General features: G+C 42.6%; 1 protein-coding gene across 7 annotated transcripts in view; it reads right to left on the reverse strand.

The window, feature by feature from the left end:
- The window catches only part of Sytl3 (synaptotagmin like 3), a 67807-nt gene extending 48819 nt beyond the window's left edge, over positions 1-18988 (reverse strand). For 5 of the 7 annotated variants that reach the window (XM_027939531.2, XM_027939528.2, XM_027939530.2 and 2 more), the window contains exons 1-3: positions 18887-18988; positions 9212-9802; positions 7133-7351 (exon numbers count right to left, since the gene is read on the reverse strand). In XM_027939531.2, the coding sequence (XP_027795332.1) occupies positions 7133-7351; positions 9212-9432 (440 nt within the window). In that variant the 5' untranslated portion in view covers positions 9433-9802; positions 18887-18988. Of the gene's footprint in view, positions 1-7132; positions 7352-9211; positions 9803-15572; positions 15824-18886 lie in introns of all 7 variants that reach the window. The other 2 variants (XM_027939526.2, XM_027939527.2) reach the window with 2 other exon arrangements.
- Between the last annotated feature and the right edge of the window lie 6358 nt (positions 18989-25346).

Below are 25346 nucleotides of genomic sequence, written 5' to 3' on the forward strand. Positions count from 1 at the left end.
CCGTTGACAACGGACAACAAAAATATTAAACACACACACACACACACACACACACACACACACAATCATCACTCAGGGCTCTGAACTTGAAGGAGTCGCCAGGGAGATCTCCTTCTCTGCTTTCCTCTTCCTCCCACCCCACGGGCTTCTTCTGAGTGCCCTCACGGCCTCCACCCCAGCCTCTACTACCAACTTCCCAAACCAGACCTCAAGCCCTGCCTCATGCAGCGGCCAGCCCCTTCCCCTGCTCACAGAATAGCTCCAAATGGACCTCCTATCCCACAGTCATGGCGAACTTGATGGGTCCACACTGCAACTCATAGTCTTCTCAGAACCATAGGCCAGTCTCTCTTGTCAGAAAACAAAACACCTTAGAATCACCATTTTGGACTGCTCTTACCAAGTCAACAGAGAAGTCACTGCTCGTGAAGTGGGAACTGGGCCAGGTGCCAATCCACCTTCCCACATCACCGGAGGGGCACAGGGAGGAAGGCATGAGAGCATAAAAGTAACAAATTTATTAGTGCCAGATTGTGGAGCCTGAGAATTCCTTTGAAATTAAATATAAAGTAACCATTGCAGACAGGCTTGGGGAACTCCCTTCAAGGTTACAGTTTCAGTTCTTTGTTACAATTTTCTTTGTCTTCTTTCTTTCTTTCTTTCTTTCCATTTTGAAAGGGAGAAGGAATTACTGTTTTTTTATCAGCTGACTTCAATACCATAGTTACAAATACGGAAATATTGATAACCGAGTGCATAGCAGATTGGCAAACTCGAGCATTTCCTTTTAAAGGAGCACTTTGTTCATTTCCAAAAACCACAGTGTAATTTGAATCTGAAAAAGGCACCCACCAATCCTAGTCCCCTACATCGCCAAACATCACAGAGGGAGGAGGGACTTGAGAGGACAATCACAAGGGTCAGTTTTGCCATTAGGCAGAAACCCAGGGGCTGTCTTCTTTCAACAGAATGTGGGCTTAATAATGTTGATTCTGAAATATCTGCTTTAAAGGAGCAGAAGACGAATCATCTGAAATCTATGAATCACACACTGCATGTACTTGGTATGGGAATGGGCTGTGCACATGGGAATGTTACTGTGGAAATTCTCGTAAGAGCGTGACCTAAAGGAACAGCTAGCCTCCCAGCATCCTCCCAACTCCAGCACTTGGCTACCATGCACTGTGCCAGCCCGGAATGCTGCCTCCTGAGGCTGACCTTCAACTTAGAGATGGTAAAAGACACAATGAAACAGGAAGCTTACTAATTCTCAGAAAGTTATTTTAAAGGCAGGACTTGCCCTGACTAATCAAGTGCTGACCACAGAATGAATAGGACTTTCAGCAAGAATGACATATGTAATACTATGAAAACATTCTCTTCAGCAAGTACAAAATAAGCTTTTTTCCCTAAAAAGTATTCCATAAATGTCTACGTTTTTACTGCTTGTTTTGGTATTATAAGGTGTCAAATAACAAAATAATCATTACATTCAGTACATGCATAAAAAGAATATTGTGATCATCTACTGTGTTCCTAAGAAAACAATGCACATGTACTAAGTAAAATAGGCAAGCTGTATGCAAAAACTAAAACAGATGTCAGTGCTAGGTCAGAACTAGGAAACACCATATATTACCGGGTGCGGTGGCACCCACCTGTAACCCAGGGACTCAGGAGGTTAAGGCAGAAGGATGCAAGCTGGGGGCCAGCTTCAGCAACTTAGCAGGAACCTCAGAAGTTAAGCAAATCCCATCTCAAAATATAAATAAATAAATAAATAAAAAGGTCTAGGGATGTAACTCAGTGGTAAATCACCCCTGGGTTCAATTCCTAGTACCAAAATAAAACAAAACAAAAACAAACAAACAAAAATTTAAAAATCTTGGGCCAAGGACCTAGGTGAGTGGAGCCATAGAGTATTCCTTGGTGCAATCTAGTTCAGCAAGATCGAAACTTGTACAGCAAAGAACAAAGCTCTTCCCTTGTGAAATCAGGCTTAGTGGCTATGCTCTTGAGAATTTATAAATGTATGACTCTGAAATATTTTACACATTAATTTAACTTGTCTTCATGTATTTTTTTCTCTTTCTTTCTCTACCAGGGATTGAACTTAGGGACGCTCAACCACTGAGCCACATCCCCAGCCCGTTTTTGTGTTTTATTTAGAAACAGGGTCTCTCATTTAGAAACAGAGTTGCTTAGTGCCTTGCTGTCGCTGAGGCTAGCCTTGAACTCGTGATCCTCCTGCCTCAGCCTCCCAAGCCACAGGCAAGTGCCACCATTCCCAGCCAGGAGTACATTTTCTAACCTCTGAAAGTTTTATTTTAAGCAGGAAACAATTTTGTTATAGAACCATTATTGAAATGTTGCGTGATTTTCAATAAAAATTCTCCCATGCGATGTAGAAAACACAATGAATGCATCCTGTGACAACACGCTTACCTCCAAATCCTAATCAAAAAGGCACCCAAGCCAAATTAAATCCCTTATGATAAATTCCAAGATGTACGTTCACCATTTCTGCTCTGCAACAGCTCAGGACTGAGAACCTGAGAACTGAGGAAGTGATGGTGAAACGCCAAGATCAAGGTCTGGGTCTGTTTCCAGCTGAGCATTATGCTGCTCCCCATTGGCACCAGCTGTGGCACCAGAGGCATCCGAGTTAACTAAGAAACCACCGTGAACCTGCTGCAAATTGAAACCTTAGTCTAAAATCTTCTCATTGTCTTATAAAAAAAGTTCAGTGGCACATTGTTAAAATATTGAAAACATGGAGAATTTCTTGAGCAACAAGTTTTGAACCTAATCAGACCAAAGAAGTCTTACTACCAGCAAAATAGCCCAATGAAAACAAAGCAAAACAAACTCTGGGGCTCAGGGGTGTAGCTCAGTGGTAAAGCACTCACGTATCACATGTACAAGGCCCCAGGTTCCACCCCCAGCATTGCAAAATAATAATTGTAATAATAATGATAAGTATACGTAATAACCTCTTGAGAATTTGTAAATGTATGATACATATTCTCAAATGAAACAGGAGCATACTCACAAATATCTGAAGAATGAATCTGTTAGGTCATAGCCAATTACAATGCAAGTGGGAGAGCCTATGTGATAGCAATTCCTCAGCAATATTGTACTTCAGAGATGAGCAGATATCTCCCAGACAAGTGGAATTTGAAGCCACTGCATATAGATTTTTTTTTTTTTTTTTTTGCAGTCTTGGGGATGGAACCCAAGGCCACATGCATGCTTGACAAGTGCTCTCACTGAGCCATATCCCCAGCCCTAGAACATTATTTAAGAAGAAAAAAAAAAATCAGTACAAACCTAAGTCACCAAGTTCAATCTTACCCTTAAAGAAAAAAAAAATGGGGCTGGGGTTGTGGCTCAGCGGTGGAGTGCTCGCCTAGCACATGCAAGGCCCTCAGTTCAATCCTCAGCACTCCATTAAAAATAAATAAATAAAATGAAGGCATTGTGTCCAACTACAACTAAAAAATTTTTTTTTCTTTTTTTTAAATGAGCAGCTTGGCGTAGAGGTATACACCTGCAATCCCAGTGACTCAGGGGACTGAGACAGGAGGATCAAAGTCAGCCTCAGCAACAGCAAGGTGTTAAGCAACTCCATGAGACCTTGTCTCTAAATAAAATACAAAATAGGGCTGGGGATGGGATTCAGTGGCTGAGTGCCTCTGAGTTCAATACCCAGTACCCAAAAATAAATAAATAAATATTTTAAAAATAAGCAAAAACAAGCAAATATATAGCTTAGTCTCTCTGACATTTCAATATAGTTTTATCTTGGGCCATTTCATTTTTTTAATTAATTAATTTTAATTAGGTATATATGACAGCAGAATGCATTTTGATTCATTGTACACAATTGCAACACAACTTTACATTTCTCTGGTTGTACACGATGTAGGTCACACCATATGTGCAGTCACACATGTACCTAGGGTATTGATGTCCATCTTATTCCACTATCTTTCCTGCCCCCATGTACCCTCTCTACCCTTCCTCCCATTTGCCCGATCAAAGTTGGGCCATTTCACAGTAGAAACTCTCAATAAATTCCATGGGAGGGAACCCAAGTGTTAAGCAAGGGTACGTTCATGCTTCTGTCTGCTTTCCTCTTCCTTCTCCCCAAGCACACCCTTCCTACTGGAGTCACCTTCTGGTTGGCGCCTGCCGAGGACCACACCTGCCCTCTCACTGCAGAAAGCAACGTTCAACCAGCTTCTTGGAGGCCCTCTCCACCTCCTCTTCCTTCACCGCGTTCTCTCTGTTGCTCCTCTCCCCCTTCTCTGTTTCCTCTGGTTCTCTGAAGCCTTGAGACTGCTGCAAAGCTAGCTGCTCGCTGCTTGGCCAGGCCTCAGAGCGGGCTCCACTCTTCCCTCTCTCGTCCCTGCAGCCGAGTTCCCTCACCCCTTTTTGAACTGCCTCTCAGTCCCCACCACTTCAGTACCAGGCTCCCACTGGGTGCTCTTCACTGCAGGGACCTTCTCATTGCTCTTTTACCTTCGTCTTCCGCCTCTTGAGTCCCCCAGCAGAATAACACTCTTGGTAGGTTTTCATGGAGTAAAGAGCCTTTGCTCACCCTTCATTCCTGCTGCCGGGGACACAGCTATTTGAGTAGCTTTGAAGACTCTGCCCTCCCACGCAAGTATCCCAGCAGGTGGCCACAGTGGGGACTCAGAGGGGACCTGGGCTCCAGGGCACACTATATTATGTCTCAGCCCCCCCTTCTCCTCCACAAAATGAGGATGATGCTAGTAGCTACCACTTGGGATTGTTGGAAGGTTTAAATAAAGCTGACAGGAGTACTCCAGCTACGGATGGTCTGGAATCCGCCTCTTCCCTCCCTCCTCAGAGCTCCTCTGAGCTCCCCACCCCCAGCAGCTCTGCTGATGGCAGTCCTCCAAGAGAGGACTTTCCCTGGAAGCAGAAGCCCTCTAAACAGGTCCCCTGGGCCTGCCACACAGCCCAGGCCAGCCCAGCTCACAGGCCTTTTGCTTTGCAACAATCTGTAAGTTGGTCTGTATTTTTTTTTTAATATTTATTTATTTATTTTTTTAGTTCTCTGGTCTGTATTTTTAATTGCTACCCCAGAGCTCCCCATTCCTGAATTTAAAAACTTTCCCCCCTCATCCTGTCCTCAAAGCACTTCTTCCTGAAAAAGGAGCCTCAAGCTGAGGGAGAAGCAGGGGAGAAAACTGAGTGGGGTCAAGAGGATTTCTCAGGTCCCAGGGGAGGCAGCGAGGAACGTCAAACAGCCTTCTGAAGTTTTACAAAGCCTTGTCTTTGGTCCTAAATCAGGAGGGCAGCCAGAAAGGACAAAGCTGGAGAGAGGACGAGGGCTGTGAAGAAGGGGCAGAGCCAAAGGAAGAAGGCAGGCGCAGATTAACGACCCACCCCCATCCCCACCACTCAATGATGCAATTACCTCAGGTATTTTGAAAGCACCCTTATTTCAAAATAAGGAAACTGGGGTTTTAGAAATGACATTTCATGGACTTAGAGAGTCGGGTTACAATGCCTGGGCATCATGCCCTCTAGGACAGAGATTTCAAGATGGGTCAGCTTCCTGGGAGTTGCCTCAGCCCCTGAACTCCTGTTTTGATTTTTAATTTACAGTTAATCATGAGAAGATGAAAAACTACTGAGGGATCTTGAGTCTCACCAGGCAAGGTTTATCAAATTAATTTCTTTCTTTCTTCTTTCTTTCTTTTTTCTCTCTCTCGCTCTCTATCTCTCTAATTCTATCTCTCCCTCTCCCTCCCCTTTCTTTCATGCCAGGGATTGAACCCAAGCGCAGTTAACCACTGAGCTACATCCACAGCACCCCATCCACCTTTTTTTTTTTTTAATTTTGAGTCAGGGTCTCACTAAGTTGCTTAGGGCCTTGCTAAATTGCTGAGACTGGCCTTCCTGCCTCAGCCTCCTGAGCCACACTGGGTACTAAATTTCAAATCTATAGCATTGATTGAAATGGAAAGAAGGTATTTAGACCTTCCTAGAGATGATTGGAATTGTCATCTGGTCTCCTGAGGGCCCCAAGCCTGCTTCAACACACATGTGTCCAGGGCAACTCATAGTAGGGCTTTGGTTTTCACTCTTGAGCTAAGAAAAGCCTGAAAGGCTCAGACTCCAGCCAACCAAAGAAACAAGGGTGACTAATGGAAGTCAGGGCGACGTGGTGAGCTGCTGTAGAATTCAGCGCGGAGATCAGGTTGAACCACTTTTCTCTTTGGTTGAATAACTGAAATACATTACACCTTGCAAAGGGATGGGAAATTAAGTAGATTAATGTCAGGGTATTGGGTAAAGACAGCCCTCCTGGTTTAGGAGAGAGAGCCTAGACACCATCCCCACTGTGTGAGCAACTCTCCACTCTGTCCCTGGGACACCTCTGCAAATTTAGACGTCATTTTCAGGTCTCTGATTACTCTCCAGATTGACACATGCCTCACATTCCTCCTTCTGGTAAGCTCCGAGGTGTCCTTTTTCACCCTCTCCCCCAAAAGAGACCCCTCCTATGTTTTGAAGGAATCCATGACTTGCCCATTCTTGCTTTGAATGATACTGGTCCAAGGCAAATCAATATGTTGCCATTTTCAAAACAGGCAGCTCAAAAACACCAATTCTGTGTTAAAATTTGTTTAAGAACCTCACCACCAAAAGGTTAAAATGAACATAGATTCAGTATTTCACCAATAGGAACCAAATCTAGATCTTTATCTGAGTATCAAATGTAGTCCAGCTAGCCTCCTGCAGAGAGGCCTTGTTGAAAGGTGCACAGGCTCACCCTCACATTCCCTATGCCCCATTCATTCCATTTTCACTGAGGAAGATAAATTAAGGCACTAGTCAAGTGGTCCAGATGAACTGAACTCCAGGGTTAATCCCTCGGTAGCCTGACAAACTGCTATAAATTAAAAAACAAAAAACAAAAACTTTTTAATATAACAGTTTTTTTCAAAATAAAAGGACTCCCAAGCCACTTTGGGCACACTGGAAGCATCTATCAATTGGATTGAGGAATGGCTGCTCTCTTTATTAAAGGGTTGTTTCAGACCTCTGTGAGGCCTGGTAGTAGAGTGATCTGACCCCTGGAGATGCTCACCTTTCCTCGAAGCACACCGTGCACTTCCAGGTGGAGCTCCTCCTCAGGAACACACGGCACTCAGAGCACACACGGTGGCTGCAGCCCAGGCACACGGTCCCCCGGTTCAGCAGCAGCCCCAAGGCCCGCTGGCAGCGTGCACAGCACTTCTCCTTGTACTCACGGCTGGAATTCCTGGCTCCTTTCCACCGGAGATGCTGCAGGTGTGTTTTCAGTTTCCTGTGGCCCACAGAGCCAAAGAAGATAGGGCTGCATGGAATGCCAGGCTACAGGGCAGAGCCCACAGTACCCCGCCCGCTGCCTATGGCATGGGAAAGGACTTTGGCATCCGACATCCTTGGGTTTCCACCGCAACCCTTGGAGCTGAGACTCAGGGTTCTCTGAACTGTGAAGCAGATGTCAAGCTTACCACCCAGGTGTCTGCAAGGATTACTTGGCAAAGCATAAGTATATGCCTAGCGTAGAGGAGCTAGCTGCTACTTTTGTTGTAGGTTCAGCCTTGTGTGCCCAAGAACAGCGAAAGAAGAAAAAAGACACAGAATAGGGCATCCATTCTAATAAGCAAGGCATGGAAAGATCCACAATCATAGAGCACACATCTCTGCTATAGGTGCAAGTTACTCGATAAAATTATTTAACTGATGCTATGCTTTTGCTACTTTGTTTTTAACAGGTGATCAGCGCACTTCCAGCCCCTAACTCCTCTAGACAATAGCCAGAGTGGAAAGGGACACTGTATTATATCCCCCCCAAATTGTCATTAACCAGAGCACTTGTTCATGGAATGTCTCTGTTACCTAGTTTTAGAAGAGAAGAAACAAGATTGCATCAGAAAGGTACTTTAAAATGCAACTTTCAGTATTTGCCCTAGAAACACTGGGACTGAGTTCCTTGCCATAGTACCCGTGTAACTTTGTTAATGTTCAAAATGTCTCCAGATCACTGAAAGCTCTTTAATCATCAAAGAAAATGCCATTTTTGTCAGCATATTATGTTTTCTAATGGAAGAAAGTTTACAAGTAAGTACACTCTGAGAGCTTTGCAATCACAAGGGAGGATGGGAAAAGAGCACTGTACCTTCCAGTTAACCAGAAAATGTTCCTTGTTTCTCAAGCATTTGGTTGTCCAAGTTTTACATTCTGTGTTTTTCTTGGCAGACTTCAAAAGAGTTCTGCCCTTGGATATAAAACAAAACTAAAAACATATTCCATTTGCTTTCTCTTTTCTTTTTGGTGGGGGGATTGAACCCAGGGCCTTGCACATGGTAAGCACACTCTTCTTATTTTCTAAACTTCATGTCCCCTATTAAACATTGATAAACAGGCACCAATATATTTTACAAAGATGGACCTTAACAACTAACAGTGAACAGTTTTTTATAAATATTGTTTTTTAATATATCTTTACTTAATTAATTTATTTTTTTAATGTGGTGCTGAGGATCAAACCCAGGACCTCTCACGTGCGAGGCGAGCGCTCTACCGCTGAGCCACAACCCCAGCCCCATGGACAGTTTTGATACCATCCAGCACTGCCTTATTAAGTGTTAATTCATATCAAATAGCTCCTGCATCTTAGAGACAGACAGGAAAGAAACTTTGTTGGCAAAATAGTCAGGGACAGGCTAAGCAGGTTCGTGTGTATGCTCTGTCTTTCCTCAAAGCCAACACGGAAGCAAAGGTGGCCAAAGGAAAAAAGAGAGCAATGGATTCCATCAGACTTGCTCTTCCAAAGCTGCCTTCTGGTGTATTCAGGTTACACCAAAAGTAAGGTGGGAGAACTCTTAACCTGAGAGCATTCTTTTGGGGACTTCCAGAAACCTGAAAGTGCCCCAAAGTAGAGAAAAGGACAAGCAGACGGACAGCAACGTCACAAAATGATGAGCAAGGGCAGCCTCCCTTTGTTCTTACCACCTTCCAAGTTTAGTTTGATAGCAAAAATAAGCACCCACATGCCTTCATTCGGGCTCAGCAGTGAGTGAGCAGTAACCAGTAAGCAGGTAGCCCAAAGCCAAGCAGGAGCAGACTCGGGGCAGAAAAAGCCAAATCTGCAGAGTGTGCCCCTCTGCAGACGACTCACCTTATCCTTTCTTCCTCTAGGCTTTGAACAGCCTGGTCACGGTGCAGGACCTGGAGAATGACCTCGAGTTCTAACTCCTTGAGGGTATCCAGATTGACTTCGTGGGCCATTTCTTCTCCTTTTTCTTCCACCCAATTTGGAAGGGTTTCACCGTCCTGCCAAAGGGCTCCAGCGTCCACAGTCACCCCCACGTTCTCAAAAGAGCCCCTCTCCAATTTCATTCGTGACTCTGCTTTGCCTGGCGCCCTTTTTTCCTTTTTAACTGTGTCATAATCCTCAAGAAGAAAGCTCTCAGAGGCTGTGCCTCTGCCAGAGTCACTGGGGGAGTGTTTTCACTGGGTGCTGCTCCCGCCTCTGACGTCCGCCTGAGACAAGAGCATATCTCTTCTGAGGTTTTGCCAGAGATTGTTATAAATTATGCATGGCTCCAAGCAGATAATTTCTGCAAAGCAGAAGCAATCTCCAATCTAAAATAAGTTTACAAATAGCAGTAAGAAGACTATCAATGACTTATAGAAGATAACCTTTCCTTTAAACTGTTTCCAGGTCAGAAAAAAAAAAATGGTCATTAAAGCCCAGGCTTTTCAATACCTGTAGAAAAGAAAAAAAAAAAGCATCATTTTTCCTGGCTTGAATATCTCTGCAGCATTATTGCAGAGAAGACCAAATGTTCTACCCAGACAAATCTTTCCATTTTCTGTTGTGGTGATGGTGTAGCATTTTAAATTTTATTAAATAAAACTTCCTATATCCAAAAACCCTAAACTTCCAAAGTTGGATTTCTTAAATTTTTTTTTGTAGTTGTAGATGGACAGAATGCCTTTATTTTATTTGTTTATATTTATGTGGTGCTGAGGATCAAACCCAGTGCCTCACATGTGCTAGGCAAGTGCTCTGCCACTGAACTATAGCCCCAGCCCCAAAGTTAGATTTTCCTAATATTGATTCTTTTTTTTTTTTAAACATTTGAAAATAAGTTTCTTTATTAAGTCCTAATATTGATTCTTTATCTTTGGTGGTCAGAGGTATAAAGGTCTATGTTTGAGGTACAATCATGCATCACTTAATGATAGGATAAGTTAGGCGAAATGCATCATTAGCCAGTTTTGTTACTGTACAAACATCAGAGTTCACCTGCTGCATCACACACCTTAGATGGTCCAGCCTGTAGGCCATCTAGGCTACACAGAATACGTACATTGCTCCTAGGGCCACGATGAACAAAATAATGTGAGCTTAGATCAAGCACCAGGGAATATTATGCAACAAGAGATGCTGTAAGAGAGCTGGATGAGGTTGCCATGGTGTAACATGGCTCTCCCTTTCTTTCTTTCATTCATTCTTTCTTTCTCTCAGTACTAGGGATTGAACACACGGGTGCTCTACCACTGAGCTACATCCCCAGCCCTTTTGTTTTTTATTTTGAGAAGTTCTTACTAATTTTCCAAGGCTGTCCTCAAACTTGCAATCATCCTGCCTCAACCTCCAGGGTCACTGGGATTACAGGTGTGGGAATTGCATGCTGCAAGCACTAGGCATACACACACACACACACACACACACATACACACATGCAAGTATATATCAAACCTCTAGAATAATGGTAAAAAAGCAAGTATAGTAAATGCATAGACCAGTAACAGGCATTGATTATCATTCGCAAGTATCATATACTGTACAGAATTGTATGTGCTGCTTTGACATAATTGGCAGAGCAGTAGACGTGTTTATACCAGCACCACCACAAACACAAGAATAATACAAAAGAATTTTTCAACTCTCCATAATCCTATCAGACCCTTATGGTATACTATGACTGACTACATCATCTTAATTGAAAATAAATTAGAGAAATGATGTTCTTAGCTGTTAGATATTATTTTTTTCAAATAATGTCAAAACTCAAAAAAAATATAATAAATTAGAGAAGCATGAAGTGGCAACACCACAGCCTCAATCTATCAATTATTTATGGTTTTTAATAGTTTTCATGAGGCTCCTTATCCTTATGCATCAGGTCTTTTTCTGTTTAGTGCAAGTTGAAAGGTTTGATAGATATCCCTCTATCAAGAAAACGTAGAAGATCAAGTCAATATACTTTCTATGATACCATTTTTGTTATCACCCCTACATGATTCCCTTAGTAATATGACGCCCTCCAGGGGGGCAGAAGTGACACTCCCCTTGTTGGACTTCAACAGAAATCCATATTATATTAATTTATGATCCTTAGCAGATTTGTGAATGAGGTTAACAGAGCCATAAGCCATCATTCTCTTTAAGCAAAGATTCTTAAACTTTTCCCTTAATCTTGGAAGTCCAGTGAGGCCTATTATTTAAATGTATAAAATAAAACACATTGGGTTACAAAGGAAATTGATTATACTGAAATCATTTTTAAATTGTGACATTAATCTGTGTGTTGATTCATGAAATAATAGATCTATTAGTGACCTAATGACAACCTTAATTTCAAAGAGGAGGTGGTATAAACAATATTTTGAGATACCTACAACATATAATGTGGTATGAAACTCTTTAATTTCTAGTCTTTCATGTTTTACACATTTCAAAAATACAGGATCCAATTATCATTAAAAACATACCAACCCACACCTAGGTCCCTCAGTACAGGTGAGGGAAGTTCCTTTCCATGGAGAAGCGGGAGCTGGGGCTCCCCCTTGCGGCCACTCACTCCTAGCTACAGAAAAATGAACTCTTGGTTTCCCAGAGCCATCCATGCCATCACTCAGTAAAGGTTTCTTGAGCACCTTTTAAGTGCTAGGCACCCTTCTGGATGCCTCGGATACATGGCTTGACTTGTAACAAAGCTATGATGAGTGATGTGTCTTACAATAAGAGCACATGGAGGGCCACCAAAATAAAGTCAGAGAGACATCAGCAATGAGAAAGAAAAGGAACAGATGGCTCCAACGGAAAACTTTGTTGTTGTTGTTACCAGCGGCCTCCTGGTGCCCCACCAGCTCATGGCTTTGAACATTCCATTTGACATGTTTGAGCCACACGTTGCTTCATTTGGGACTTGTTCGGGACTTATCATGGGGACAGTACCACACTCCCATATTTAGAAATATGTGGGTATTTTTGTTGTCAAAGAATTTTCTTTAATTCCAATACAAATGTTGATTCTCTTAGCAGAAATTAATTTAGGAAAAAAAAAAGTATAATTATCTGATGAAAGACTCTTAACCCCTGGGACTGGGGTTGTGGCTCAGAGGTAGAGCACTCACCTAGCACATGTAAGGTGCTGGGTTTGATCCTCAACACCACATAAAAATAAATAAATGAAATAAAGGTATTGTGTCCAAATACAACTAAAAAATTTTTTTAAAAAAGATTCTAGCCCCTATATAAACACCAAGTATATTTTGCAAGTTTTTAAGATGCTGAATTTTTTTTTTTTTTTTTTTAGGAATGCAACTATTATATAAATTGAAGGAAAACTACTTGGTTTCACTCAGAACTTTAACAAGAATCATTGCCATTGCAGAAGGACGTCACTGAAGAAAATACTGCTTGGAGTGTTTGAATCCCTAACACCACACTTTAGCAAGAGTCTGGGTATGCTGGCCCATTCAACAGGACTCTGTGTGTGGACATCTGGTTACTTCCTGTTTTCCCATGAACTTTTCATACCAATGTACATCTTGTATCATTATTACTTACTGCCCCTTTACTTCTCCTTTCATCACAATGACATTGCATTAGTACAAATATCATGTATGTGGGTCATACTGTACATAAATTTAATTTCAGGAGAGTAACAGGTGAACTACAAAGCATTTCCTGTAATGAGTGAGCATAAGTCTTACAAGTTGAAGAACTATTGAATTAGAGGATCCATTATCCCTCAGGTCACTTTCAAGTTAATTATATAATTATCTTGTTCATTTCTCAACATATTATTGAGTTTTCAGGAGAATGAGACACAGGGAAATAGAGGATGGGTTGGTTGTTGTTTGGTATTGTTCGGAGTTCAGAGATTTTGATTGTGAGTTTTCTTGTTTATGCAATAGATTCCAGGTCTGATCTCCAGTTACAATTGTGAGTTCAGAACTCCTCTTTCCATACAAATTGTTTTAATTATTTCAACTTTTCCATCCTCTTGTGCAAGTTTGGTGCTTGTCTGCGCTTTGTCTCTTAGGCTAGCACTAGAGTCTTAGAAGTTAACTGTCAACATGGAGAGTCTGCTCTGTAATATTTCTTCTAAATCACTCAAAAACAATTCACCAAAACTATTCTTTTTTTCTTTTTTAGTTGTTGATGGACTATTTATTTATTTTTATGTGGTGCTGAAAAATGAACCCAGTGCCTCATGCATACTAGGCAAGTGCTCTACCACTGAGCCACAACCCCAGCCCATCACCGAAACTATTCTTGGCTCATAGTCTACTTACCCAAGACAAGGTGCCCGTAAGAGACAATTTACTTATGTTCTAAAATTATTTAAAAGACTTTTGTTGAATAAACCTTTCCTAGTCAGTAGAGGGCTCTAGGGTGGCAGATGGAGTTAATTAGTGAGGTGAGTGGGCCCTTGGGAAGTACCAAGAGAGTCAGAGACAACTCCATCAACCCCACAGGGCTACCAGGATAAAGCACAGGTTGACTTGTGGTTCCTTACATGAGTAGGAAAGTAAAAACCACATTGGTTTACTTTACATATTCTTGAAAACCTGGGTAAACAAATACACCTGCCTCCAGTGACTTAAACTTTTGCAATGTTGGGAGCAGAACTCAGAAGAGGAACACAATTCTTCAAAAAATAGGAGGCCCGGTCTTTGCACTGTTTTCAGGTCTCACCACACAGCTGAGGGTTTGTGCTTCATGCCCTTCTTGGGCAAAGACCACGGTGTGAGGATGGCACTCCTCACACAAATGGGCAAGGGGAACACTGGCAGGTCCAGAACGGGCTGTGCCCATTCGCTCCCACACAGTCAGCCGGACGCAGCGAGTGGGAGCAGCAAGGCCCAGGGTGGCTAGGAAGAGGAAGAGGACCCCCGACTACAGGACAGAAGTCTCCCTGGCAAAGGTGACTCCAGCTGAGCCTGGGAGAAGAAGGACAGGCGAGGAAGGGTGGGGGACAGCCCTCAGCTCTCAGTGTGAACCTGGCATCCCCCACCGTCCCCAACCTGGCCTCTCTCTACCTCTCCATCCACAAAATCTCCAGTTCCCACCACATGCTCCACCCTCCCAAACGGAACTCAAGGTGCTGTCCTCTGGGTCCAGGCCCGTACTCCGCCCGTCCCTCGGCCCACCTGAATCTCATTTACTCTGAGCAAAAGAGGGCTCAGGAGACCAGGGCTTGGGCCTGGCCATCCCGTGAATGGCTCTGCTCAGCTGCTTACTGGCTGTTGAGGTGTTGGTCAAGTTCCATGAGCCCCCTGGACTTGGTTTCCTTATCCCCAAAACAGAGGGAAGTGCAGCACCCACTTCATGGAGCTGTGATGAGGAAATGTGCTGATTCAGCCACATCTGGAGCATAGTGCCGAGCATCTGGTGCCGGGTGCAGGCATTGGCTGGGGTCAGTCAGGGCTAGTAAGAGCATCATTATTATTGCTGTCCGTGCTTAAAGGGCCCGATCTCCCACTCCCTAATTCAGAAATTATTACCTAATATTACCTAATTCAGGTAATCACTTTCTACAACTTTCGCCCCTTTCTACTTTGACTATTTCTCTATGGAGACTCTGGTTTCATTTCATCTTGTACTGGAGTGTTTCCATGTACTGAGGGCTTCAGGGTTCGGTAATTCCCCCATCACCCGGCAAGGAGGTGCCCAATGTTCAACTTGAATTGAGAAAGCTGGTGAATATTGTGACATGTAGGTTTACTAAAGCAGGAAGTCAAGCAGAGCAGTAAGTAAGGACAGTCAGGGAGAAAGCAAATGCTCATTTCAGAGAGCCCCCGCCTTCAGAAATCTGAAAAGGGTAGGAAACCCTGAGTCATTTCCCAGTTAGAAAGGAAGAGTAGAAATCATTGTATTTTAATGCTCTCAGGCAGCAATTCACCATGCCATACACAGCCTGAATAATGAAATCTTGCAGATCCATTTTTCTGGGATAATATGCATAATCTCATTCAACAAATTGGTCAGGTCCCACCCAGAGGCCGTCTCCTAACGCCTTTGTCCCTCACACCTCTGCACTGGTGGCTGCACTCCACTATCACATTCAACAAATAGAAATAAATAAAACCTACAGCACAGCACCAGTGTGAATGAGTTTCCCTAAGCCCCTTAGAGAAGCACAACAGCCCGGCCCAGCGTTGTTTGGGGTCAGCTAGTTCCAAGGCCAGAACTCCCACCTGCACTCAGGCCAGTTGCTTCAGTCTGTGAGACCTACCTTCCTCCTCTAGCAAGGGGAGCAGACGGTCCCTGCTTCACAGGGCTGTGTTGCGAACTAAGCAAGTCACTCAAGGAGCCCCCAGCAGGCACGACTCAAGTGCTTCTCCATGGCTTCCTCTGCCCTCCAGGAAGGCCCATGAGAAACCAGGCCATTTCTCCAGGATTGGTGGAAATACAGACAGCAGTGGTGGGATATCGCATCCTAGGCACGCTGTCCTCAGGGTACCTTCCAGAACCCCCAGGGGATGCCTGGAACCACAAACAGTACCCTAGGCAAACTGATATAAAATGGAACAGTTGTAATACTATTGTAAAAGTTATTTAAAACTAATGAATTGCATATTTCTATAATTTTTTTTTTGAGACTGGGTCTTGGTAAGTTGCTGAGGCTGGTCTCAAACTTGTGATCCTCCTGCTTCAGCCTTCAGAAGATTTTATATTCAGAAGGGATTATAGGTACATGCACTGTGCCTGGCTCTATTTCTGGAATTTTGCATTTCATATTTTTGGACCGATGTTGTCCATAGGTAACTGAAATCATGGAAAGTGAAACTGCGGACGAGGGGACTACCCTGTTTCAATTTGTCTTTAACCCCTCTTGCTGTTTTTATGTGTCTGGCACCCGGACAGTGTGGTCATGGGATTTAGTGCATCTGTTTGACAACACAGGTTTTCTTGGTCTTCTGAGGACCAAGCACATTCCAGGTAGCAAGGACATGAAAACAAGTGAAGCACAGTGAGCTTTGAATTCAAGAAGTGCACACTCTAGCCAGAAAAATTGACATGAAAACAAATAAATCATAATGTGAAAGATGCATATAAACAGTCAAGGATACACAGGGAGGGAGAGGCTTGGTATGTGGGAAGACAGAGAGGGCTGCTGGGATTAGGGAGGGTTCCCAGGGAATGGAAATAGTCACGAGTCTGCCAACAGCTGATCACACTACAACTGTGTCTCACCTTAGCTTGTTTAAGAACGTGCAATGATTTCACACAGCACACAGTGTTTTCCAGAAAGTGCCTCGTCCTTATCTGACACGGGATTGCATTCCCTCATGCTCTAGAAGCTGCAAACAATGCTGGCTTCCTTTACTCAGCCTGACAACAAACCTTAACTTCAGCTTTCCCATCTGGCAAGGGGATCAAGTGCAAGCAATGTAAAATTGAAGGAGAGAAAAACAAAGGAGAATGGGAAAGGGAGATATTCCTTATCTGCAGGCAGGTCCTTGTTTCTCTTATCCAGTTATGTCTTATCTCTGAGCAGGCAGACCTCAGATCAAAGGAAATAAGTTCTCACCACCTCATTCTGATGAAGGGAAAAATGACACTTGAGTGGAAATGCAAATAGTAGCAGATCACTACGGGTCTTTCAAGAGAAACTATAGGCATTTTCACAGCCTCGAAACCACAGTCTCCGTCACTGATACAGAAGGCACATAGCAAGGTCTTCTCAGGGGCTGCACCTCCGCCCCGCCAGCTTCGCCACAGCCACTTCCTTGAGCAGCTTCGCAGGCTGTGTGCAGCCACAGTGCAAGTACCTCATATGCAAGGGGAAAGCTGAGTGACTAAACTGCCCTTGACGTTTTGCCAGGACAGCAAACGAATACAAGCTACCGAGGCAGGTGATAAAGGAAGAGCTCCTCTAGTCTCCAGTTCCAGCCATAGCCTACAAAGACTTAGTCTGCAAAAGCTGAGACGAATACACACGGGTTCCTTCAAAAGCCTGACACGGGAAGAGAGATGGGTGCTTATAAAATCCTCTCTGTCTTGTGACTTTAGAGGTGGATTTTCATTAGTGAGCCTGAGCGTTAGGACCCTTCACTTGGGCGGCCCCACCCAACACCCCACCCAATTCATACTTGTTTTCTTAGTCTCCACCTGTTGTATGAGCTTTAGGTCCCTGAAAGCTGTGCATGTCATGTAGGAAGAAGTGTGTGTGTACACATAAACCAATACAGCCTGAAGCCCTCCTGGGGGGTGCAACTCATTGTTGATTCTATGTAATCTTCCCATCCAGGTGGATTTCTTGCCATCCCACCCCACCCCTCTCCAAAAGCTATTTTAGAATCAATAAAAACTAAAATAGATATCCATGATTTTCATGGCTTAAATGTGACCTCCTTTTATAGATGGAGAAAAAGCACACACCTATAATCCCAGTGGCTAGGGAGGCTGAGGCAGGACGATCATGAGTTCAAAGTCAGCCTCAGCAACTTAGCAAGGCCCTAAGAAACTTAGCAAGACCCCCCTGTCTCAAAATAAAAAATTTAAAATGGTCAGGGATGTAACTCAATGGTTAAGCACCCCTGAGTTCAATCCCCAGTACCAAAAGAAAAAAAAAGAAAGGAGAATTAATGTTATTGTATTGATATAGGTATTACTAATAACCACTGTTATACATTTTGTTGTGCCAACAGCCATTTATATAGTACTTACTCTGGGCCAGTTTAAGCACTTCACATACCTTGTTTTAACTAATCCTCATTGCAACATTTTGAAGTAAGTGTGCTCACTGTACAAATAAAGGGGGGAGGGAGAAAGGGAGAGGGAAAGAGAAGGAAAGCTGTGGGGTTGGGAGAAGAAGTGCAAAGTGGGGACAGGAGAGGTGCAAAGCCTGGAGCAATTTACAAGACATTTACCTAAATTCACACTGTAATCTGGGTCTGTGTAACACCTAAATGTGATGCTTCCTTTAGGCAGGAAAGAAGTAACAATCTCCCACTATCTTGGCTCAGTAATTTTTTTCTAAAACAATTTTAGTTACTTAATAAATTTTTAATATCAAATGTGTATTTCCTTCTGACAAGATATTTGGGAGTCAAGGAAGTTTGATTAAAAGAAATTTAAATTAGACCCTATCTAACAATTTCTTTATTCTAAAATCATACTTATGTTCCACCTTCAAACTAGAGATTATGGATGATAAAAGCAATGTGAATGAATAAGCTGATCTGGAGAAAGTGAGCAGTTTACTGTATGCATAAGAATTTACAAACCAAAGGAGAAATCCAAAGACACAATCACCTTAAAAAACCCACACCATCTAGCTTTGGGATAGTGTCTTCTGTTTGTTTTCTTAACTAACTGAAATTACTTCCTCCATATCACTTAGCCCATGACCACATTTTAAATGTATGTTATTCAAAATAAGTTCAAGTCATTCTTCATCTAATTTATTATTTATTAGCTTTGTTTCCCAGCTTCACCATGCCATTGGCTTAAGGCAAGTTAAGTAACTGTACAGTAACTTCAGTCTCAACCCACCCTACCCACAATGACCTGCTCCCACATAGACATGGATACTCATCCTACCTTATCTGCTTTACTCAGAGCCAGGAGTCTGCTCTGGCTGGGCAGGAGGAAGTCAGTTCTTCAAATAACTGACCTGGTTCTCACTCCTTCCTGTCAGGCAGAGGCTGAAACAGCAGCCACCCTGAGTGCTTGCTTCTGCAGCTACTCCCCACGTCATCAGAGACCCAGGCAGCAAAGCTACCCCAAAGCCACACCCAGGAGCCCTTGTGGGTCATCATTTCACACTGTTAACTATAGAAAAGGCCAAGTTGATTGATCTGATGAAATCTATCATCCTTTCCAAGAAACCTTCCAGAGATCGGTGTTCCCCATTTGCGAGTTTGACTACATCTCAAAGGATAGCTGTTAATTCAAGTCTGGATTTATAATGAGACTGGCATAGGTTTTGGTGGGAGGGAGGATAAAAATTTTTGCAGTATATCATGCATACAGAATATTACAAAAATCATAAACAGAGCTGTGGTCTGAACATCCCCTCCCACACACGTGACATTTAACTGCCGTTGTGTTAACAGAGTTAAGATGTGGGACCACAGGGAGGCGATCAGGCCTTGGGCACTGCCCTTGATAGTGGGTTGATGCTGTTATCATGGGAGTGATTGTTATCTTGGGAGTGGCTACCTGTAAAAAGAGTTTGGCCTCTCCCCTTCTGCATGTGCTGCCTTCCATGACCCAGCAGGAAGGCCCTTGCCAGATGCCAGCACCTTTACCTTGTACTTCCCAGCCTCTAGAACACTGAGATTAAATTCCTACCCTTTATAAGTCACCCAGGTTTTGTTTTCCTGTTAGAGAAGCACAAAATGGACTGAGACACCCAGCCTGACAAATGTTCCCAAGGTGAGCTCACCCTATCAAGAAACAATATGATCAGCCCCTAGAGCCTTCTCCTGTTTCCTGTTACTATCTTCTTCCCTGGGTCACTACTCCCATGATCTAACACCATTGATGAGCTGTTTTTTTTTTTTTTTTTTTTGCATTCATATAAATAGAATCATAGGCCATTACCTCCTCTGGATCTGGCTTCTCTCTCCCAGCATTGTTTGTGAGAGTCATCCACACTGTTGCATGTAGTCATCTTTTATTCATTGTTGTATTGTATCTCATTGTACTAACTTCTATATAAATTGTCATATTGTTAACGGATATTTGTGTGACAAAATCTTGGTTGCTATGAATAGTGTTGCTACAGACTTTTATTTTTTGGGTCGGGGAGGAGTACCAGGGATTGAACTCAGGGGCACTCAACCACTGAGCCACAACCCCAACCTTATTTTGTATTTTATTTGGAGTCAGGGTCTCATTTAGTTGCTCAGAAGCTGGCTTTGAACTTGCGATTCTCCAGCCTCAGTCTCCTGAGCCACTGGGAGTACAGATGTATGCCATCATGCATTAAAACATTATTGTATAGTCTTTTGGATGAGTATTTGTTTGTTGCTATTGGTTACATGGCTGGAAACAGTTCGCTGGGTCATAGGTTAGGGATGCGTTCCACTTTTGTAGATGCTGTCGAGCAGTTTTTGGGGGGTTGTATGAACTCACAATCCTACTGGCAACATGTTCCAGTTGCTCTACGTCCTCACTAACACTTGATATTATCTGCTTTTTTTATTTTATCTGTTCAGGAGGATGTATAGTGGTCTCAAATTTTGGTTTTAATGTGCATTTCCCTGATATTTAATATAGCTGAACAATTTGAACATCATTTTATGTTTATTGATTATTTGGATACTGTTCTAGTCAGCTTTTTCATTGCTTGACCAAAAGAGAATAACAGAGAGGAGGAAGTTTATTTGGGGCTCACAGTTTCAGAGGTCTCAGTCCCTAGATGGCTAACTCTATAGTTTGGAGCCCTAGGTAAAGCAGAACATCGTGGTGAAAAAGTATGGAGGAGAAAAGCAACTCAGGACATGGCAGTCAGGAAGCAGAGAGAGAGTGCGCCACCAGGGACAAAATATAAACCCTATGGACTGGGGTTGTGGCTCAGTGGTGGAGCGCTCACCTGGCACATGTGGGCCCCTGAGTTCAATCCTTAGCACCATGTAAAAATAAATAAAATAGGGCTGGGGTTGTGACTCAGTGGTAGAGTGCTTGCCTAACATGAATGAGGCACTGAGTTTGATCCCAGCACCACATAAATGTAAAATAAAAATATTGTGCCACTTAAAACTAAAAAATAAATATTTAAAAATAAATAAATAAATAAAATAAAGGTATTGTGTCCAACTACAACTAAAATATAAATAAATAAATAAAATATATCTCCTTAAAGGCTACTCCCAGTGACCTAACTCCTCTAGTCACATCCTGCCTGCCTTCAGTTACCACCCAGTTAACCCCTACCAGAGGATTAATCCACTAATTGGGTTACAACTCTCAATATCTATTCATTTCACCTCTGAACTTTCTTTCATTATCTCACACATGAGCTTTCGGAGGACACCCCATATCTAAACCTTAACAGATATCTACTCTTACGTAGAGCTATGGAAGTCTTTCACCTGTTCTTCAATTGGACCATCTGCCTTTCTCCCTTTGCTTTGCTTTGTTCTTTATATATTCAGGACATGAATCCTTGGCTAGAAATGAATAAAGTGTGTGTATATTCTCTCCCATTCTATGGGCTTGTTTTTTCTCATTCTCCCAGTGAGCTCTTTTGGAGGTCTCAGACTCACTCATGAGGTGAAGTCTAATTGAAATGTGTGACTTTTGCCCAGTGAACTGACAGCTAAGCTTAAGTTGCTCTGCTTGGTTTCCTCATGAGCACATGAAGTTCACGTTGGCCATCCTTCAGCTCTTTAGTTCTCAAATTTCATTCTTCTGAAGCCTAAGGACGATGACAACTTAAGATGGTGAATCCCACCTGGTAAGGAGCAATCATGGGTGGAGGGTGCGGTCAGAATAAATAGGGAAGACTAAATTAATAGGGCAAGCTTTGGAGTAAGATGGATCTGAGCGAACTTTGGCAAATCACTCAACATCTCTGAACTCATTTTCTGGTTCCTCTTAGTTTTTCGGTTTGTTTAATTCATTCACAGAATTTACTGTGTAAATATTAAGTTTCAGGCACAGTGATAGTGATTATGGTTGAGGACCTCTAGATTAAATAAGTCTTCAATAATTAGTAACTAACATTTATTTTCTAGAATTTCTGGTTTGTATCCTGAGATGCTTAGTCAATCTATTTAAGAATATTTAGAAGAAAATGCTTTTGAAATGAGAATCATTAGTTCCAAATCAGCATCAGTTTGGTCAGACCGATGTAATGCAGACCCCAGAATGATGGCTTAAACAGAAATATATTTTCTTATAATTCTGGAGGCTGAAAATCCAAGGTCAAGATGTGGGTAGGTTGGAAATGCCTTTCTTCTGGATGCCCCTCTCCATGACTTGCACATGGCCATCTTCCACCAGTGTCTTCACATGGTGACATCCCGATGCACATTGTGACCTGAATTTTTCTTTTTATAAAGATGTAAATCACTTTGGTTAAGGTCACAGACATGACTTAGTTTTTATCTTCTTACCTTTTTAATAGTTCTATATCCAAATAAAGTCATATTGAGGTATGAACATATGAATTTGTGAGAGTGACATAATTCAGATCATAACAGCAGAATATACTAAGAAAATATTAAACTTCTATTTGTTTTTAAAAGCTAAAATTTAAACTTTATTAGTGTTCAATAAATAAATTTATAGTTGACTATATCATTTTAAAATAAACATATCTGTAGCATACATGTTCAAAAATTACTCCTGCTAGAGAGACATAGTTAAAGAAGTTTAGAAACCACTAATCTAATGTGTCAGGCTACAAGAGACAGCAGATAGAGGAGTTGGCGAGGAAGAATATAACTGCGTGTTGAAATTGAGCAGGTATAACTTAGACCAAATCCAAAAGTACAGTGAGGTGACACAGGGCTGGGGGAGAGAATGAAGCTGATTAGCAGTAAAGGGCAGAATGGCTGGTTCGGTGACTGGGACAGGAACATGAGGATGGACAGCATGATGAAATTACAAGGGAGACCTTCAATATGCTATGTGTGTGGCAGATGGCAGCATCACAGCTGTGCTACCTCAGGGGTGGCCAAGGACGCGCGGTGGGTGGTGAAATGTGTGGAGAAGTGAGTGTGGCACTCAGGAGCAGCACCTTCTTAGCCAGCACTCAAGCTGCCTCTTCCCCACCTTCTCTGGGATGGGGTCCCAGGGAAGTGGCCACAGCAGCCAGAGCAGCAACTATTTCCAGTTGGCATAGCGGTGTTTCAGTACGATGGCAGCCGGGCTTATCAGTGAACAGCAGACCCAAATATAAGCATTTCTTAGATAATCTCCTTAACATGTACTTTCTCAGCACAGGTCTCTCCCTCTACTTGTGTCAGTCAGAACTTCATTTTCTTTCCCATTATATTAAACTCCTCAGGCTTGAGTAAACCTTGACATTATTCTTTTCTTCCTCCTTCCCATTCTTGACTTAGCATAACTCCACAGTGCATCTTTATAACACACTCCTAGGCACAGGGGAAGAAAGGAAAAGGTCAGATATCCACAGGTTCGAATTTGGATTGTGAAGGGCTGCAGATCTTAAACAGGAGAGCAGCACAGCAAAATATTATTGATATTATTTGTTGATGTGACAACCTGTTGATTGCTATGATTATTTGGCCCATGCTTACTAAATCAAGGTGTCAGCAACTCCAGTCTATTTCTACAGTTTGTAAGAGACTTAACTGGAAGGAAGAAGGGTGATTGCCAGTCTATGACTAGCCCCCAAATTGGAAAACAAACCCAAGATTCACTTCACTGACTCACTGCACATGAGCTAAACATTATCTAAAATATAACTGAATGCTAGAGATTTACGAGCAGTTATGAGTCAATGTGTTTACGCTCTCGTGCTTCTGATGGACATCCATTCGTGGAATATGGGAAGATGGCAGTTAGTGAACTGCCAAATGTCACATCAATTTTAAATTCCTTACTCCTACACACTATAATCAATTGGACAAAATATGATACCATATCCTGGCATTTCCCTCAAGCACTACAACATTACATAAGACTAAACAATTCAAACCTTCCTACTAACAGAAATCAGCTTTTAAAAAATATTCCATAAAGCCCATGTCTTAGTCAACTTTGTAGCACTAATGAATGTTCTTTCATAGTTAAAAATTGGAGAGGGGTACCCAGAGTATGTAAGTTGAAGTCAGGGAAAATATTTTACAATGCACACGTACATGCTTTCTGTTGATGTATGTGCATGCTGGTGAGCTTTAGTTACAACAATGCTGAAGATATATACATTAACAATGCCCTATTACAGCAGCTGTTTAGGAACTTCATTTGAATGTGTAAGTTTCTAGAGTCAGGTGTGAGTGGCACCTGTAAACCTAGCTACTCGGGAGGCTGAGGAAGGTGATTGAGTTTGAGGCCAGCCTAGGGAACTTAGCAAGACCCTGTCTCACTGCAGTGGGGTGGGGGGAGGGGTGTTCTACAAGGCTGTGAAGAAAATGAAAAGGGCCTCCAACTCCACCAACTCCATACTCTTTGATTGAGGATGTTTGCTCAGAATCTCTTTACTCTTGCTTTGCACATAACTCTAAGGTACTTGGCCAGTAGAACTCAAGGCCCACAACAAAGTAGCAGAAGAAAATAAGGGGAGAGTTCAAAGTCCCTTGTTTGCATCAGAACCATGGTGGGGAGGAGACCTGGAACCAGGTGCACAGAAATGGACACTGAAAAGGGGATCTCAGGTGACTCTGGGAATGGCAGGAAGACAAAGGAATGTCAGAATAAAAATCGCATGTAGACCGAGGTACAAGACTGAAACACTGAATCAGGTGAGTTGAAGCCAGGTAAAAGAAGAGTACTTACAAGGTAAAATAAAGTTCAGAAGCAACCTGTCCAGCAGGTCTCCTTGCTCAGATCACTTGCCCAGGGCAGAACAGTCTTGGGTCTGTCTCAGTTCTGCCCTCCTCTTGAAGTTCTCTGAGTCCAACAAGAAGGCACTGCATTCCCCAGTTCTCTTCATTTGGGTCTGAGGCAGAGCAAATATCTCTGGGTAATTCATTTATTCGTTATTTATTCATTTAGTTTTAATTGTGCACCTACTATGGACCAGGCACAATGTCAGGGGAAGGAGATACATTAGTGGATAAAATGAATTTTGCTCCATGGAAGTTAGATTCCACATGGAGAGAAAACAAAAGTGAGAGGAGTTCTAAGAAGGAAAGGCAAAGGACACAGAGGTAGACACAATTTGTTTCCTTAAATGGAGTGGTCAGAAAGGCCTGTTGAGGTAATTTTGAGCTAAGACCTGATAAGACTTAATCACGTGGAGACCACCATGAGTAAGTCTGTAGATTATCAACATTCTTGAAATCATTGACTCATGGCAAGGCAAAGTGGGAGAGAGGATGGAAGTTTCTTTGGAAAGGTTAGGTTCCCTCTGAAGGGCTCT

Source organism: Marmota flaviventris, chromosome 6, assembly GCF_047511675.1.
Source record: "Marmota flaviventris isolate mMarFla1 chromosome 6, mMarFla1.hap1, whole genome shotgun sequence".
NCBI classification, from domain to species: domain Eukaryota; kingdom Metazoa; phylum Chordata; class Mammalia; order Rodentia; family Sciuridae; genus Marmota; species Marmota flaviventris.